We start from the raw sequence: 14,325 nt of genomic DNA on the forward strand, positions 1-14,325 counted from the left end.
TTTTCATAACAGATAGAGATGATCCATGGTAGAGGCTATTGGCATAATCCAGTTTGGATAATACAAGTGAGATAGTAGCTTGCACCTTGTGTGGAAATCCGAGGTGAGGGAAAATGCGTGGTAAAGTCTTTAAGGTGATGAAGCTTGTGCGTGCTAATTTGTCTACTTGGGCATTCATAGTTAGTTTGGAATCCATGGTGATTCCTAGGTTTTTCACTTCCTTGGATAATTGAGGAGGGGGTCCGAGATCGTCAGGCCAGCCGCACAGAGGGTCATAATGTTTCCAGTCACCACATGTGAGTATTTCAGTTTTGGAGGTATTTAGTTTGAGATGGCTCCAGGTCATCCACTGATCAACGGCTCTGAGGCAACTGAAGATTTGAGAGTTTTCAATGTTTTTGGGGTCTTCTAATTGAAGTAGTATTTGTGTGTCATCTGCATAGTTGTAGCATGTGAGATGGAAATCATTGATCAGTTCTGGTAAAGATATCATGTAGATGTTAAAAAGCAAAGGTGAGATGATTGACCCTTGGGGGACCCCTGTTTTTGTGAGGTAGGGTTCGGATGAGAAGGGGGGTGAGTGGATGATATTTGCTCTTTTTTGGAGATAGGAAGTAATCCAGTTGAGCGCAATCCCTTGTATGCCGGCTTCGTGGAGTCTTTGAGTTAGGGTGTCATGGTCAACTGTATCAAAGGCAGCTGAGAGGTCCAAGAGAAGTAGTGCAGCAACTCCATTTCGGTCAACTGTGTTTTTAAGATCGTCCCAGATTGCCATGAGTGCCGATTCAGTGCTTCTTCCTGGGCGGAATCCAGTTTGGAAGTCTGAAAGTATAGAGTTGTCTTCAATGAATTGTGACATCTGGGCGAATGCTGCTCTTTCTATCAATTTGCCCAGGAAAGGTCCATTTGTGATAGGTCTGTAGTTGTTTGGGTCTTGCGGGTCTAGATTTGTTTTCTTTAATAATGGTCGTATGTATGCCTTTTTCAGGTCTGTAGGAAAAGTTCCTGAAGTTAAAGAGTTGTTGATGATTCTTCTTACAGGTGTGGCAGCGGAAGTAGATAGCAGGATGTTCTTGAAGATCTGTGGTGGGCAAGGGTCAGAAGGGCAACCAGAAGGTCTGCTTGCTTTGACCAAATCCATAAATTCATCCTGGGATATTTGTTTGAAGGACTGTAGAGGTTGGGATGGTTTATTCTTAAAGGGTATTTTAGTAAAGGGGTTGGTGCTGATGGTTTTCTTCTGTTTTAAATAGGAGTCCAGTGTGTCTGCCTTGGTTGTGTAGTGAGTTGCCAATTTGTTTGTGAAATCTTGAGTGGTGGGATGACTTCCTTCCATGCATGTGGGTTTTCGAAATTCATTGAGAATTTTGTAAAATTCCTTGGTTGTAGATTGAGCATTTAGAATTCTGTCTGAGTAGTATCTTTTTTTAGCTTTTTTGATTGATGATTTGTATATCCTGTTAAGTTTGTGTAGCTGCAGTTTGTCTTGACTGTTGTTTGTTTTGAGCCAGGTCCGCTGCAACTTTCTGATTTGTTTTTTAATCTTTTTAAGTTCTGTGTTTCTCCAAGGTGTTGGTTTTCTTTTGTCATGTTTAGTTTTTCTGAGTGGTATTAGGACGTCAAAAGCTTCCTGTAGCCACTCATAAAGTTTAGGTACAGAATTGATTGTATCTAGATCTGTCTTTGCTGTTAGTTGTGTTTCTAAGTGATCCAAATTGAGTTTTCTCCATGGTCGATAGGTGTATGTATGTAGGTGGTTGTGGGGTGTGTTGATTTGTGGAGTTGTCTGTCGGAAAGTTATCAGATGGTGGTCTGACCAGGTGGTTGGTGTGATGCTATGAATAGTAACAAGTTCAGGCTTAGCAAAAATGACATCTAGGATGTGACCAGCGATGTGTGTGGGATTGTGTACAATCTGATGTAGATTCAATGCGAGTAGGCCAGTGGTGATAGCTTTTGGATGGGGCATATTGGGTTTGTCAAACCAAATGTTTAGATCCCCAAGAATGCATAGATTGGAGTATAGTGTAATAAGGTTTGAGACTATGTCAAGAAAGGCATCTGGGAAAGTGGAGTTGTTAGGTGGAGGTCTGTAAAGGAGGAGAAAGTTACAGGTGGAAGTTGGAGTAGGGTGGCATCTGGTAAGGAGGGCTTCACAACCTTGTATGGAGATGTTGTCTGTTTTACTGAGGTTTATTTCCTGTTTGAATATAATAGCTAGTCCACCTCCTCTCTTGCCTATACGGTTTTGTGTGATGGTTTGATAGCCTGGAGGAAGGGCTTCGTGCAATACTGGTGCCATGTCATCTCCCAACCAGGTTTCCGTAATGAATAGTAAGTCAGGTTGTGTGTCTGTGAGCAGGTCGTAGATGTGGTGCTTGTTTTTTGAGAGTGATCGAGCATTTATGAGCTGGCAGTTTAGATAGGGTGTGTTAGTGGTAGTGTTGTTTTGTTTAGTAGAAGGGTAAGTAGTATAATGTGAGCTTGAAGCAGGAGTGTTGCTAGTTGTGTTGACTGTTTGAGGCTCACAATAGTCTTGCTTTTCAACATAGTGTTCCTCTTCCAGCAGGTTAAGGAGGCATTTTGTTGGGTCTGTGTGTGTGGGTGGTGAACTTGGTGGCTGAGAGAGCCATGAGGAGTGTAGTGTTTTTTGTAGGGTAGTTTTATTATGAAACAAACAAGGGGATGCGAGGTTGCTATGAGTGGCATGTTTTTTATTATGTTTGCGTTTGTTTAGTGTGGAAGGAGTATGCGTTAGGGGTGGGGGAGGAGCATGTGGATCATGATGTAAGGCTCTAAATTGTGCAATGGAGGAGAGGCGACTGAATGAAGGTTGCTGGGATGGGGTGCTTGTGGTAGGTGTTTGTGAAGAGTGGGGGGGTAGGGGTGGAGATAGGGTGGAATTTGTATCCTGTGTGTAGTCTTGGGGGTGAGAGTGGGTATGATGAAGAGTGTAATGTAAGTTTGTGTTGCTTTGATGTGCTGATGTTTGTGGTTGGTATTGTTTTTGTGGAATAATGAGAGGGGTTATTGGTGTAGTTGTTTTTGGTGAGGGACTTGTATGCGAGTTAGTGCTGTTAAGTGGAATTTGAGTGTTAGATGGGGTGTTGATGTGTTTTGGAGATGAATGTATGAGGTGTATATGAGGTGATGGATGTGTGTCAGGGAGATAAGTATTAGTTGAGATGACTGGAAGAGGTAATATGTGTGGTGGAGTGAAATGTGGGAATTGTATGGTTGTGTGTAATTGGTGAGCAGAGGGGAAGAGTGTGTGTAGATGATGTGTTTGAAGGCAGGGTTTTGGCATTGTTATGAGTTCAGGCGGTCTGTGTGAAGCGAACAGCGGATAGTGTTTTTGGTTAGTATGTGTAGAGAGTGTGTATCTGGGAGACTGAAACTGAGAGAGTTGTATGTTGTAGTTTTGTATTGTGTGGGCGGTGGCAGGTAGTGTTAGTGGGAGGGGATAGAGTAGTGTTTGCTGTGAGTATGAAGGTGTTTGACTGTAATAGTTATGGGGTGTATGTGTATATGTGTTGTATGTAGGGTATTGTGTTGGGTGGTGGGGCAATGCATTATGTCTGTAATCAGTTTGTGATGCATGAGTTGGATATCTTTGCAGATAATGTGTTTGCATGTTGAGGGATGTGTTGGGGCAGAAACCATTTCTGGTAGAATGAGAATGGGAATTGGGCAGCATTTCTGGCCCTAGTCCCTACCTGTCCCGAACAGACCCAAACAGACAGCTGCCCTTGTCCTCTCCGCCCTTTGCCTCGACGCCCGGGCTGAGACACCCTGAATCCTAGCCTTTTGAAGAATTTCATAAATTCACACATGCGTATGGCACTTTTGGACTATCACTTTGATGTGGGGCATCTCTCCAACTGATTTTGCACTAAATTAAATCAATCTGTACTTGGTCCATGTGCAACAGAAATAGAAGGAAGTGACACAAGACATTATGCCTCAGGCATGCTGCTGAATGAAAAGGCAGCAAAGACAAGTGCCAAGGAATGGTAAGCAATGGGTGGTCTAAAAGCCCCTCAAGACTTTTTTTGTACACAATAAGTTTCCAAGCGACAGCAGCGCATGCACACTGCCTGCCGGCTCTACCTAAAAATGAGTTGACAAATGGAGCAAGGGGTGGATGGTAGAACGAGATGTCTCACCATGTCTCTTTTTTGTGTGCATGGATAAAAAAAAAAAAAAAAAAAAAGACATTGGCATCCCCCCTTTTCGATACAGACTGAACATCCTCCTGGCAAAGATATACGCGACCAAGAAACCACCAGAATAAAGAAGAATGATCAAGACATGGCATTTACAACACAATCCTTGGAGAAACAGCCACCGGACTAAACAAACACACAATACCCCAGCAACATTCCTCATCCATCGTACCACTTTTAACAAGAAAACAGCACCTCAGCAGTCATCACGCACAACATAGTGAAAGATAAGGGCAATGCAAAGACAACACACTTCTGACCACAGTACCACATGATATAGTGCACCTTCCGTGCGGGCAAGAGCTTTGGCGTCCCTACATAGGGGTAGTAAGCACTTTGAGAATGCTACAATACACTCTCTTATAAACAACATTGTTTCTTTCTTAGTTTTTTTTTTTTTTGTTTGTTTTTTTTTTTTCCCCAAAACGCATCCTCCCACCTTTCCCTTAAGGAAAAGTTGACCTTCACTTAACTCCATCAATTGTTCCCCTCATAGCTTTCGGTCGAATTAAACTCTTTAACATTCATTCTCGGCCGGCCTCCTGTTTCAGAGTACCGCTACTTTAAATTGCATGACCGTATTCAACCGTACGTTCAATGTTAATGTATTTCAGCAAACTGCCCACAAACCATTTCACAGATCACAACCCCCCACTCCTTCAAAACCATTGCCTGCATTTTACCAATATTTAATCTCATCTAGCCAGTCTATTCATTCCAATTACAATTTTCATGAACTCTCACAGTTCCCAAAAATGATCCCATCTAATGTCTATTAATGTAATCCACCCCAAAGAAACTGCTGAAAAAAAACATGAAATTGGTGTCCTGAAAGACCAAGACTAATCCTTATATGGTCAACAATAACTGCTGGATTAAACACTAACCTTGGATTCAAGAGTATAAAGCACTTAAACGTCTCTTGAGGGGAAGCAAGTGCTATATAAATGCAATTAAAATACAATACAATGTGGAGGACCCGGAGGGGACAGGGCGAGTGAGTCAGAGGAAAGGGACATGCAGCACACAGCCCAGGAGAGGAAGATGTTGAGAGAGATGTGTATTAACCTCAAGAACTTGGAATGAATATGTTCCTAGAGACCAGATTCTAAACAACATTTTCAAATATAATCAATAAGAAACGACTGACTCGAAAAGGAAGTTCGTGATCAGAAATATAGGAAAACTATGAAGTTTTATTATTAACAATTAGGGACAGTATAGAAAAATTAAAACTACAAAAGCAGTAGCAGTCACACTGAATCCATCAAACTACATAGAAATCAATTGACATGAAGGTCAGTTATAGAAACAATGTAACAGGCAAAATCAGAAATATAGACCAAGCCTCAAATGTGCAGTAAATCACTAGAGAATCAGGCAGTGTCTCTAGTAGTAACCCAAAAGTCTCTGGCTCACCCTCAAAATAGTGCGTTGAAATAGCCAATTTCACTGCAGAAAATTATAGAAACTGAAAAGTCAGCATGGCGTGAGCAAAATTATCAGTTCACTGGCAAATTACAGTACATCATTTTAAAACATCATGTAAACCTATCATGTTAGCACTATCCCATGTTTTGAATATATTAAACTCTTTCTGACTGAATGTCATGGGAGGTGTTCGAACAAAGGTAATTCAGTAAATAATGGAATGACCCATTCATGATTGTTCAGCCTTCAGCAAGCAAGCAGGACTAGTCTTGGAAAGTAACAAAATGATTCCTCCAAGAAGCACTTCGAGAATAACATGTCATGCAAAATAAATAGTGTGCATCTTGCTGTGCATGATTAAACACAGATGGACTTGATACCTAAACAAAGGCTTAGTTTAGTCTAAGCTACAAGAACATGTAAAAACACATAGGGCCTGATTACAACTTTGGAGGAGGGTGTTAATCCGTCCCAATGTGACGGATATCCTACCCACCGTATTACGAGTTCCATAGGATATAATGGACTCGTAATACGGCGGGTGGTATTACCGTCACATTTGGGACGGATTAATACCCTCCTCCAAAGTTGTAATCAGGCCCATGATCTTGTTTCAACTACAACAGCAACACCTTAATGCACATATATAACTCAAATGTGGAATAACTTCAACACACCCAAGGCAGAGGAACAGGTGGAGAAATCACAGAAGGTGGGGGGGGACACACAGAGAACAAGAGGCAAGACTCACATGTAAAGGACAAGAAGGGAGAGGGCAACTGAGAGCACAAGATGGGACGGATATGTGAGAAACAAGAGGACAAATGAAAATAAAGGGCCCTTGAGGGGAGATGGGCAAGTTGGGCCTCAGATTCATATGGCACTGCATGTTTGAGTGAAACACAATTGGTGTTACGTCACATTTACACCCACTCTAGTCATCTCAAAACTCTCTTTTGGATTCTCGTTACCAAAACTGAAGGAACACTTAACAGTTATGGGACTCTCTACATTAATTCATTCTAATATCTGCCCTGGGCACCCCCACAACTGGGATCACCAAGACTCACAGCAAATTGAGAGGGATGTTGGCGTTTGGGACTGAACAGGGGCTGACACAGTGGTTTCCTCACCTAGCCTTCCCAAACCTGCATAAACGTATTTAAATAAATAAATAAAATGAAACTAACTAGGAAAAGAATGGCGGTGCAACAGGCAAAGCATAGGATTTGAGGAGAATAAGCAGATGAGGGCAGGTGCAATGAAACATGCGTCACTATGAAGTGGTAGAAAAAGAAAACATTAAAAATTAAGTGGGGTAGGATGAGAGAGCAAAGGAGGAGGAGCGAAAAAAGCAATTCAAACAGCAGAAATGGAACGGGGAAACATAAAGCAAACAAAGGACAGAGTAAAAAGTTGCACGCACTTCCATAACTGCTGAAAGAAACGTGCATTTGCAAAGCCAATAGGTCTCGCATTATAGACCTACTCTCCATACCAAAGCTGTGCGGCATCTAAAAAAATAAAAAGATAAAAAATGGTTTGATGACAAGGCCACTGTTGCAGTTCAAATCATTCTATAGGGGGTGCATAGGAAGTCCCCACGCATGCACACACCAACAGAGTTACGAAGGTGCCATTTTCTTTCTAGGGTCGAGCCTGCGTAGCATGCGCTTGCGCATGCGTATCACTTGCAAGACGCTGTAGTAGTTCGAAAAGGGCTCGGAGCCCCACCCAGGTCACGTCTGTGTTTTTTATTGGTTTGTGTGCTTGTCTTTTAAAATTTGCTTCTTTCATTAGTGGAAGGCATGCATACATCATGCCTTTTCCGGTGGTTAGCCCTCCTCAAGCGCAGCAACCAAGTACTGAAAACATAGGAGGCTCGCTGTTATCCGTCCGGTTTGTGGACTACTTTTTCTCTTTTTTCGCAGCGCGATCGCGCTCTTTTTTTTCCATTTAATGAGGCACGAAAAGTCCGGTTGGGAGTTTACAACTGCTAATAGCTCTAACTTGGAAAAATGCAAGACCCGTTGCATTGCAAATGCTTGTTTTCTTTTTGCAATTGACCAATGTAAGATGACGGACAACTTATTTCTGTAAATAAAAAAAGGAAATTTTAAGAAGGCGAAAACATTTTTTTTTTGTAGCGGAGCACACAGCAGCAGTCCTCCAAACAGCTGAAACATTAAAATGCAAGCACTGGCGCAGCCAATAGGTCTAATACTTAGGACCCATTGGCTTTGCCAATGTTGTACAGCATCAGTCAAACAGAACTAAAACTATGATGATGCAGCTGAGTCATTTTGTAGGTGTGCATGTGTCATCTCAAAAGCATACACATACGTCAGCATGCATGCATGCGCCTACAAAATGAAGTGGATTGGCTAAAAAAAGAACAAAAAAAAAAAAAAAAAAAAATTTGGAGGAGCAGGAAAACACTTTATTAAGGTGGAGGGGCCAGCTGCTATTTGCTACTTGGCCCCCATCTCCGAAAAAAGACCCATAGTGGTCAACAAAGGGCTGGGGGGTGGGGGGGCGGAGGTGTGTGTAAAACAAAAATAAAGCTGCTTTGAAGCAATAAAGAGTAGGGGGAGAAAGAACTAGAAAACACATGCATTCTCGTGGAATACTTAACAAAAAGGAAAAGCAAAGTTCCGTAAAAGTAGGCATGCGAAGGATACAAGTCGGCCAATCAAAAGGCTTGTGAACAGGCTAAGCTCTGCTCCAGGTAAGGGACAAAAAAACAAGAGGAGGAAGACAAGTCAATGAATAAGAAACAAGCAAATGACCAACAATAAATTAAATAAATTGTATGTTATTGGGAGGCTACAAGTCCACTGTAAGTTTTTGGTAAGCCAGCAAAAGGCATTTTGTAACAAAACAGCTTATTCTGTCTGGTAGGCAAGACCTAAAAATGCCCACAAAGGATGGGGGAGGGGACGGTGATAAGCAATGGTGGACATAAAGTAAAAATAAGGCCACATGGGGGAATAGAGGGCTGGTGAAGGAAAACACAATACACGAGAGAGAGAGCAACAAAGAGCTTAGGGTTGTAGGGGATCGGTGGGGGGGGGGGGGGGGAAAGAGAGGGCACACAAGGAAGAGTGTGCGCTGGATGTGGGTACTTGGCAAGGGGGAGACAAAACGGGGAGTGCTACAAAACATGCACTATCATGGAGGGATTTACACACACACACACACACACACACACACAAAAAAAGGAATTCTCCAAAAGTTAGCAGTGGCAAACAAGCTAATCAAAAGGACTGTAAAGAGGCTATGCTCCATGGAAGAGATAAATACAGGAAGAGGAAGGAAAGCCAGTGAATAAGAAACGAGCAAATGAGAGTCACAACAAAACCAAACAATGGAAGCCCAATGGAAGTTAATGGTTAAGCTCACAAAAAAGATGCTGCAACCAAACAGATAAACGTTGTATAATAGGCAAGGCAAGATCTAAAAAGTAGCTCCCCGATTGCTGAAAGCTAGGCAGCAAATCTACTATTCCAAATTAGGTCTAGACAGCTTTCCTCAAAACAGCACTGGAGACTGATGTACTCTTCTAAATTCAGTCCTGGAATAGTTTGGGGAAAGTTAAAAACTATTAAACAAGAATCTGAACAGTTGTAATTTTGCATAGCTGAGACGTGCTGCTCAAGGTAAAAAAAAACAAGGGATAACCAAGAAAGCCACCTAACAATGCAAAGGAATAGGCTAACTCAAAGCCCACTCTAAATATTTGTATTGTACAAACGAAGTCTTGACAACAGACAGCGTAAGCTTCTTGAAGCAAGCACCATAAACTGTGTCTGAAGCTATATTGGTGACCATGCTCATTTTACTTATAAGTCCTCATCAAATGTGTCTATAGGATAATGGAGATGTCAACACTTGCCTTATCAGAAAGGACTTTTCTTCGCGTAACAGAAAGAGCGGAATTGTACAAAAAAATCATTAAAATCAAGGCAATATCATATGCACTCATTTTTCATTCAATGGTCTTAATTTAATTTCGCTTTTCCCATTACAATATATTTTAACACAAGTGTGTTGGTTCATAACAACTTATTCCATTGTAAATTTGATGTTTATGTTGCTTTTGGGCACTGTTTTATTTTCATTATCAATTCATTTTAGAGTAATAAAAAACAGGCATTTTCCATTACTCTTTTGTAAATGGATCAAGGCAGATGAGCACACATTTGCACAGGAGAGTATTGCCTATTTCACCCATCACCTCCTTTTCTTGCCTAATCCCTTATGGTCTAGTTTAGTCCTACTCTTTTTTTCCCCTGCCATAGCATATGCTTTTGAGACTGCCAGATTTTCTGTACACATACGAAGCACACCAGGCTTCGCATCTCATATTCATGGACTGGGCAGCTCTCATTACAAGGCACCGAGCAGGATGAGGCCAGGTCATAAGAATATTTGTCAAACATTTTGGTTCCTGAGGTTCTATGCACAAAGGATAATATAGTGGTTTCAGTGTGATAATGTCATAGTGATAGCACGCAACTGCATCTCTCTCCCGAACATCAAGGTTCACACAAATGGTTATCAGAACACTACCTGTTAGGAGAACGGCATTAAAAAGTCTCATGAGCTCATTCTCATCAAACCATTTTCGTGCCAACAGGCATGAGAGGAGCATTCATGTTCCGTATCCCAGTCATTTCACCCAACCCTAAGTGCACATAGCCGATTGTAAATGTGGGGCAAAGAGTGGGTGTGCGGCCAGTAGAGGAGTTTAATCAGTTGGCTTCAAATAAACTTTAAAATCTAAGTGTTCAGAAAAACTAACGATATGATAATATACTTATTAGGAATTTGCCAAGTTTTTCTTTCTTTTTTCATAGACTTTGCAAAGATCTATGAAAAACATGGATAATAAGCAAAGTTATTCATCACAGAAAAGTGGTGTGAAAATAAACTTTTGTGACAATTTATCATACATAGTTGATAAACAAAACAAAATGGTTTCCAGACTCTGAATTGAGCTGTATCTCATTTTCAGACCTTACATCTTAGCTCCTCGACACTCTCGGCAGTATGTGCTATTTAAAATTAAAACAATGAGCACTGGTTTAGAAAGATGATAAAAAAGGCATCATCCATTTCAGCAGAGCAAGTTTTCTTTCATAATTGTAGCCATCTGACCTGCTTCATTAACAACTGGATAAAGTAGTGACATTTCTGCTGCCACTAAGACAGAAATTAGAGCCATCAATGACTGAAATTTATTCAGCTTAGAATGAGAAGCCTATGGAGTTTGGCTAATTTTGGTCGTTGCTGAGCTGCAAAAATGGTAGTCAATTTTTAGGTCGAAGCCTACTGGACAGCACAGCTGTCTGGTTTGCTAGAGACATCTTTGAGACATTCTGGAATCTTGCTGGGAATGCATTCTGCCCACTGCTTACCATTGGCTTTGTGGTTTATAACTCACACTTGCATGCTTTTTATTTGCTGCCTTTGTTTTAGGCTGTCCAGTTTGAGTTTGTCCCTCCCATGGAGCATTGCGCCTATGTACTGTATTCTTTCACACGCTCACTTTCTGTAACAGGCTATTAAATCTTGTTCTTGTTTTGTCACATTTGCGGAGCATTCAATGACGGGGTCAAATGTCTTCTCTGGCTCTATCTTCCAAGGGAGCTTCGCGTTTACTGTTCTTTCTCTGGATTCAAAATGAGAGGATTTATGGACAATCTTGGTGTGAAAGGAACGCTTTTTTTCTAGCACACAACATTTTAAAATGTCTAAATGAAACGGGCTGATATTTTCAGAATCTATCAGAATTAGGAAAGCATAAATGAAGCACATTTTCTGTAATTCTGAAATGTGGTGAAAATTTTTTAATAAGATCAGAACAATACACAGGGTGATGACGTTTCTACACATTATCGTTTGTGCACTGTCTACTTTTATCAGTTTAACTGTATGCCTGTGCAGACGCATTCGGCATTTCAATTGAAAATGTGTTGTCTGTAATGGCAGTGTGCTACCACACCCTGCATATTCCACTTTACAGCACTACACTCTACACCACTGCACTAAACTTTACTCTGCCCCACTCCACTCTACACCTGCCTATTCTACTGTGCAACACTCTGCTTTATGCCAATGCACTCTAAGCCATTCTAATCTATCCCAATGCAGTCTACACCACTCCATCTAGGCCACGCCTTTCTACTATGAACCACCCCACTCTGCATTTTAAGGCACTGCACTCTACACCTATCTACTCTAATATACTGTGCACCACTACACTCTGTGCCTGTATACTTCACCCTGCACCACTCTACTATACGCCACTTCACTCTACACCTCTACAAACTACGCTAAGACACTCCACTCTGAGCCACTCTGCTCCACACCAAAGTAAGCCATTCCACTCTACACAACTGTACTGCGCCCTGCACACTCCACTACTCTGAAACAATCCACTCTACTCAAAACCACTGCACTCTACGCCACTTCACTCTACTTTGAAAAGTTCTACTCTACTGCACTCTAACTCCACACCACTCTACATCACTGTCATTGCACTCTACACCAATCTTATCTACTCTGCACCAGCACATTCTACTTTACATCACCACCCACCCTGCTCTGCAACACTACACTCTATGCCACTGCATTCTACATTGTAGAACTGCCTCTACGACAATCCATTCCACTTTAATCTACTTTGTATTATTGCACTTTAGCCTACACTACTCCACGCCACTTCACACTACTCTGAAACAATCCTATCCACGCCACTGCACTTTACGTCACACTACTGAAAACTAATGCACGCTACACCAAGTTACTGAGCACCACTGCACTCTACACCACTGTGCTTTATGGCACTCTACTCTGCACCACTCTACACTATGCCACTGCACTCTACATTATACTCTGCACCACTTCACATTCCGCCATTGAACTCTGCGTTACACTAAGCTGCACCACTGCACTCTATTCTGTACCATTCTACAACAATGCACTCTATGTGCCATTCTACATCAATGCACCAACACTCTACATCACTCCACACTCTATGTCACTGCACTCTACTCTGCAGCACTCCACCTTACGCCACTGCGCACTACTCTATGCTACTACATTCTCCGACGCTGCAACACTCCACAAACTTTTAGCCATGCTGGTGTACAACATGGCAAAAACACATTGGCAAAACCAATAGCTCTTGCAAAGGCGAGAACATTCGCTTTGCAATGCTGGTTCTTAGTCCACTTTCACTCACGATCTGCACAGAAAAGAAACAAAGTTCTAAGTTGGACAAGGTTTTCAAGCCACAGTGCCAACATGAGTGGTAGTATTTAGGTGAATTCACAGAATTTAGATCTGGAATGCAAAATGAACGAGAAAGTGGAAAGGCTGGATGGCCTAGGTGAGCAGGTGCTGGACCAGAACGACAACTTTCAACATCGAATGAGTTAGTCTACAATACATGGTAACAACCCTGATAGAGATGTGGGGCCACCCTGCCTGCCTCTTTCAATAAAACGTCCAGGTGAAAATAAGCCCCCCCCCCCACCACAATTATTTTTGTAAATCCCTCTACTGTCGAATTGTTCCACTGTAAAGTCAAACTCCAACAAGCTCGTAAAAGCAAACAGATTTATTTCCGTGAAGAAACCACAGTCGCATAAAGCCAGGCAACGACCTTCTTCCAAGCTCTCCCCTGCCATCTTCCCCCGGTGTTCCATCTGCGTCATCGCATCCCACTAGTATAGGACTGCGAGGACGCAGAACACAATAGGCAAGTATGGTCTTCTTCACCTCATTCACCATCAATGCTGTGGATGTGTTTTACTCTATCTCTCTTGGCGAAGCAAGAAAGGGACCTCCGTTAGTTTTTCTGAGACTCTTCGCTTCGTGGCTACAGTCATCTGTGATCGCATGCATTCCATCAATGAGAAAACAGTAAAGGGCACTACAGGTTTACGGACACTAAAACATCAAAATCATATACCCAGTTTATTCTTAGCTTGATAGTTGCTCGTTTTAGCCCATCAAGCCTCTAGGTAAGTCAGATAGACCCTACTGATTCCTTATATTTCGTTGCCCCGGTTTCTGAACAACCTCTTCTTCCACGTGACAGCCACCTCCAGGCGCGGCGGCTGGCCCCAAGACAAGCTTAGGTCATCCTCCTGGACACCTGTCCTACTCGCGACTACCCTGCTCCCCTCCAGCAGCGGTCTCCTCGAAGTCTCACCTGCATGGAGTCGGCACTGAGAATTTCGCCCCCCAGGGTCCTTCCCAGCTGCAGGGCCAATTTGGACTTGCCAGTCCCTGTAGCCCCGAGAATAACCACAAGACAGCGTGCAGCCATGTCTTCACACAAGGAAAACATAAGACTTCCGGTTGCTGTATTGCTATGAGCGTGGACGAGGACGGATCCAACTCACAGGAGACTCCTCAGTGCGGAGTGTTCGTGGCGGCCATCTTAGAGTGGAGCTGGCCCTTCAGGATTACTACCAGACCGGAGGAAAATACACAGTTAAATGTTGGTATGATGAGATTAAAAAGAGTACGGAGGGCTGACAGCATTCTTTATTTTGCACAAGAGCGGAGGAGGAACAGTGGTAGTCCTTTTCACCACTTTGCTTAACATTTTCCAAGCGTGCATGAGGCACAATTGTTGTCCCTCCAAATTCGC

At 42.4% G+C, this 14,325-nt stretch overlaps 1 protein-coding gene across 1 annotated transcript in view; it reads right to left on the reverse strand.

The window, feature by feature from the left end:
* Positions 1–14,099, reverse strand: part of TRIT1 (tRNA isopentenyltransferase 1) — a 150,272-nt gene extending 136,173 nt beyond the window's left edge. Inside the window, exon 1 of the mRNA XM_069223430.1 lies at positions 13,882–14,099. Coding sequence (XP_069079531.1) covers positions 13,882–14,019 — 138 coding nt within the window. The 5' untranslated portion in view covers positions 14,020–14,099. The remainder of the gene's footprint in view (positions 1–13,881) is intronic.
* Positions 14,100–14,325: the final 226 nt, after the last annotated feature.

The sequence above is a fragment of the Pleurodeles waltl genome, chromosome 3_1, assembly GCF_031143425.1.
Source record: "Pleurodeles waltl isolate 20211129_DDA chromosome 3_1, aPleWal1.hap1.20221129, whole genome shotgun sequence".
In the NCBI taxonomy this organism is placed as follows: domain Eukaryota; kingdom Metazoa; phylum Chordata; class Amphibia; order Caudata; family Salamandridae; genus Pleurodeles; species Pleurodeles waltl.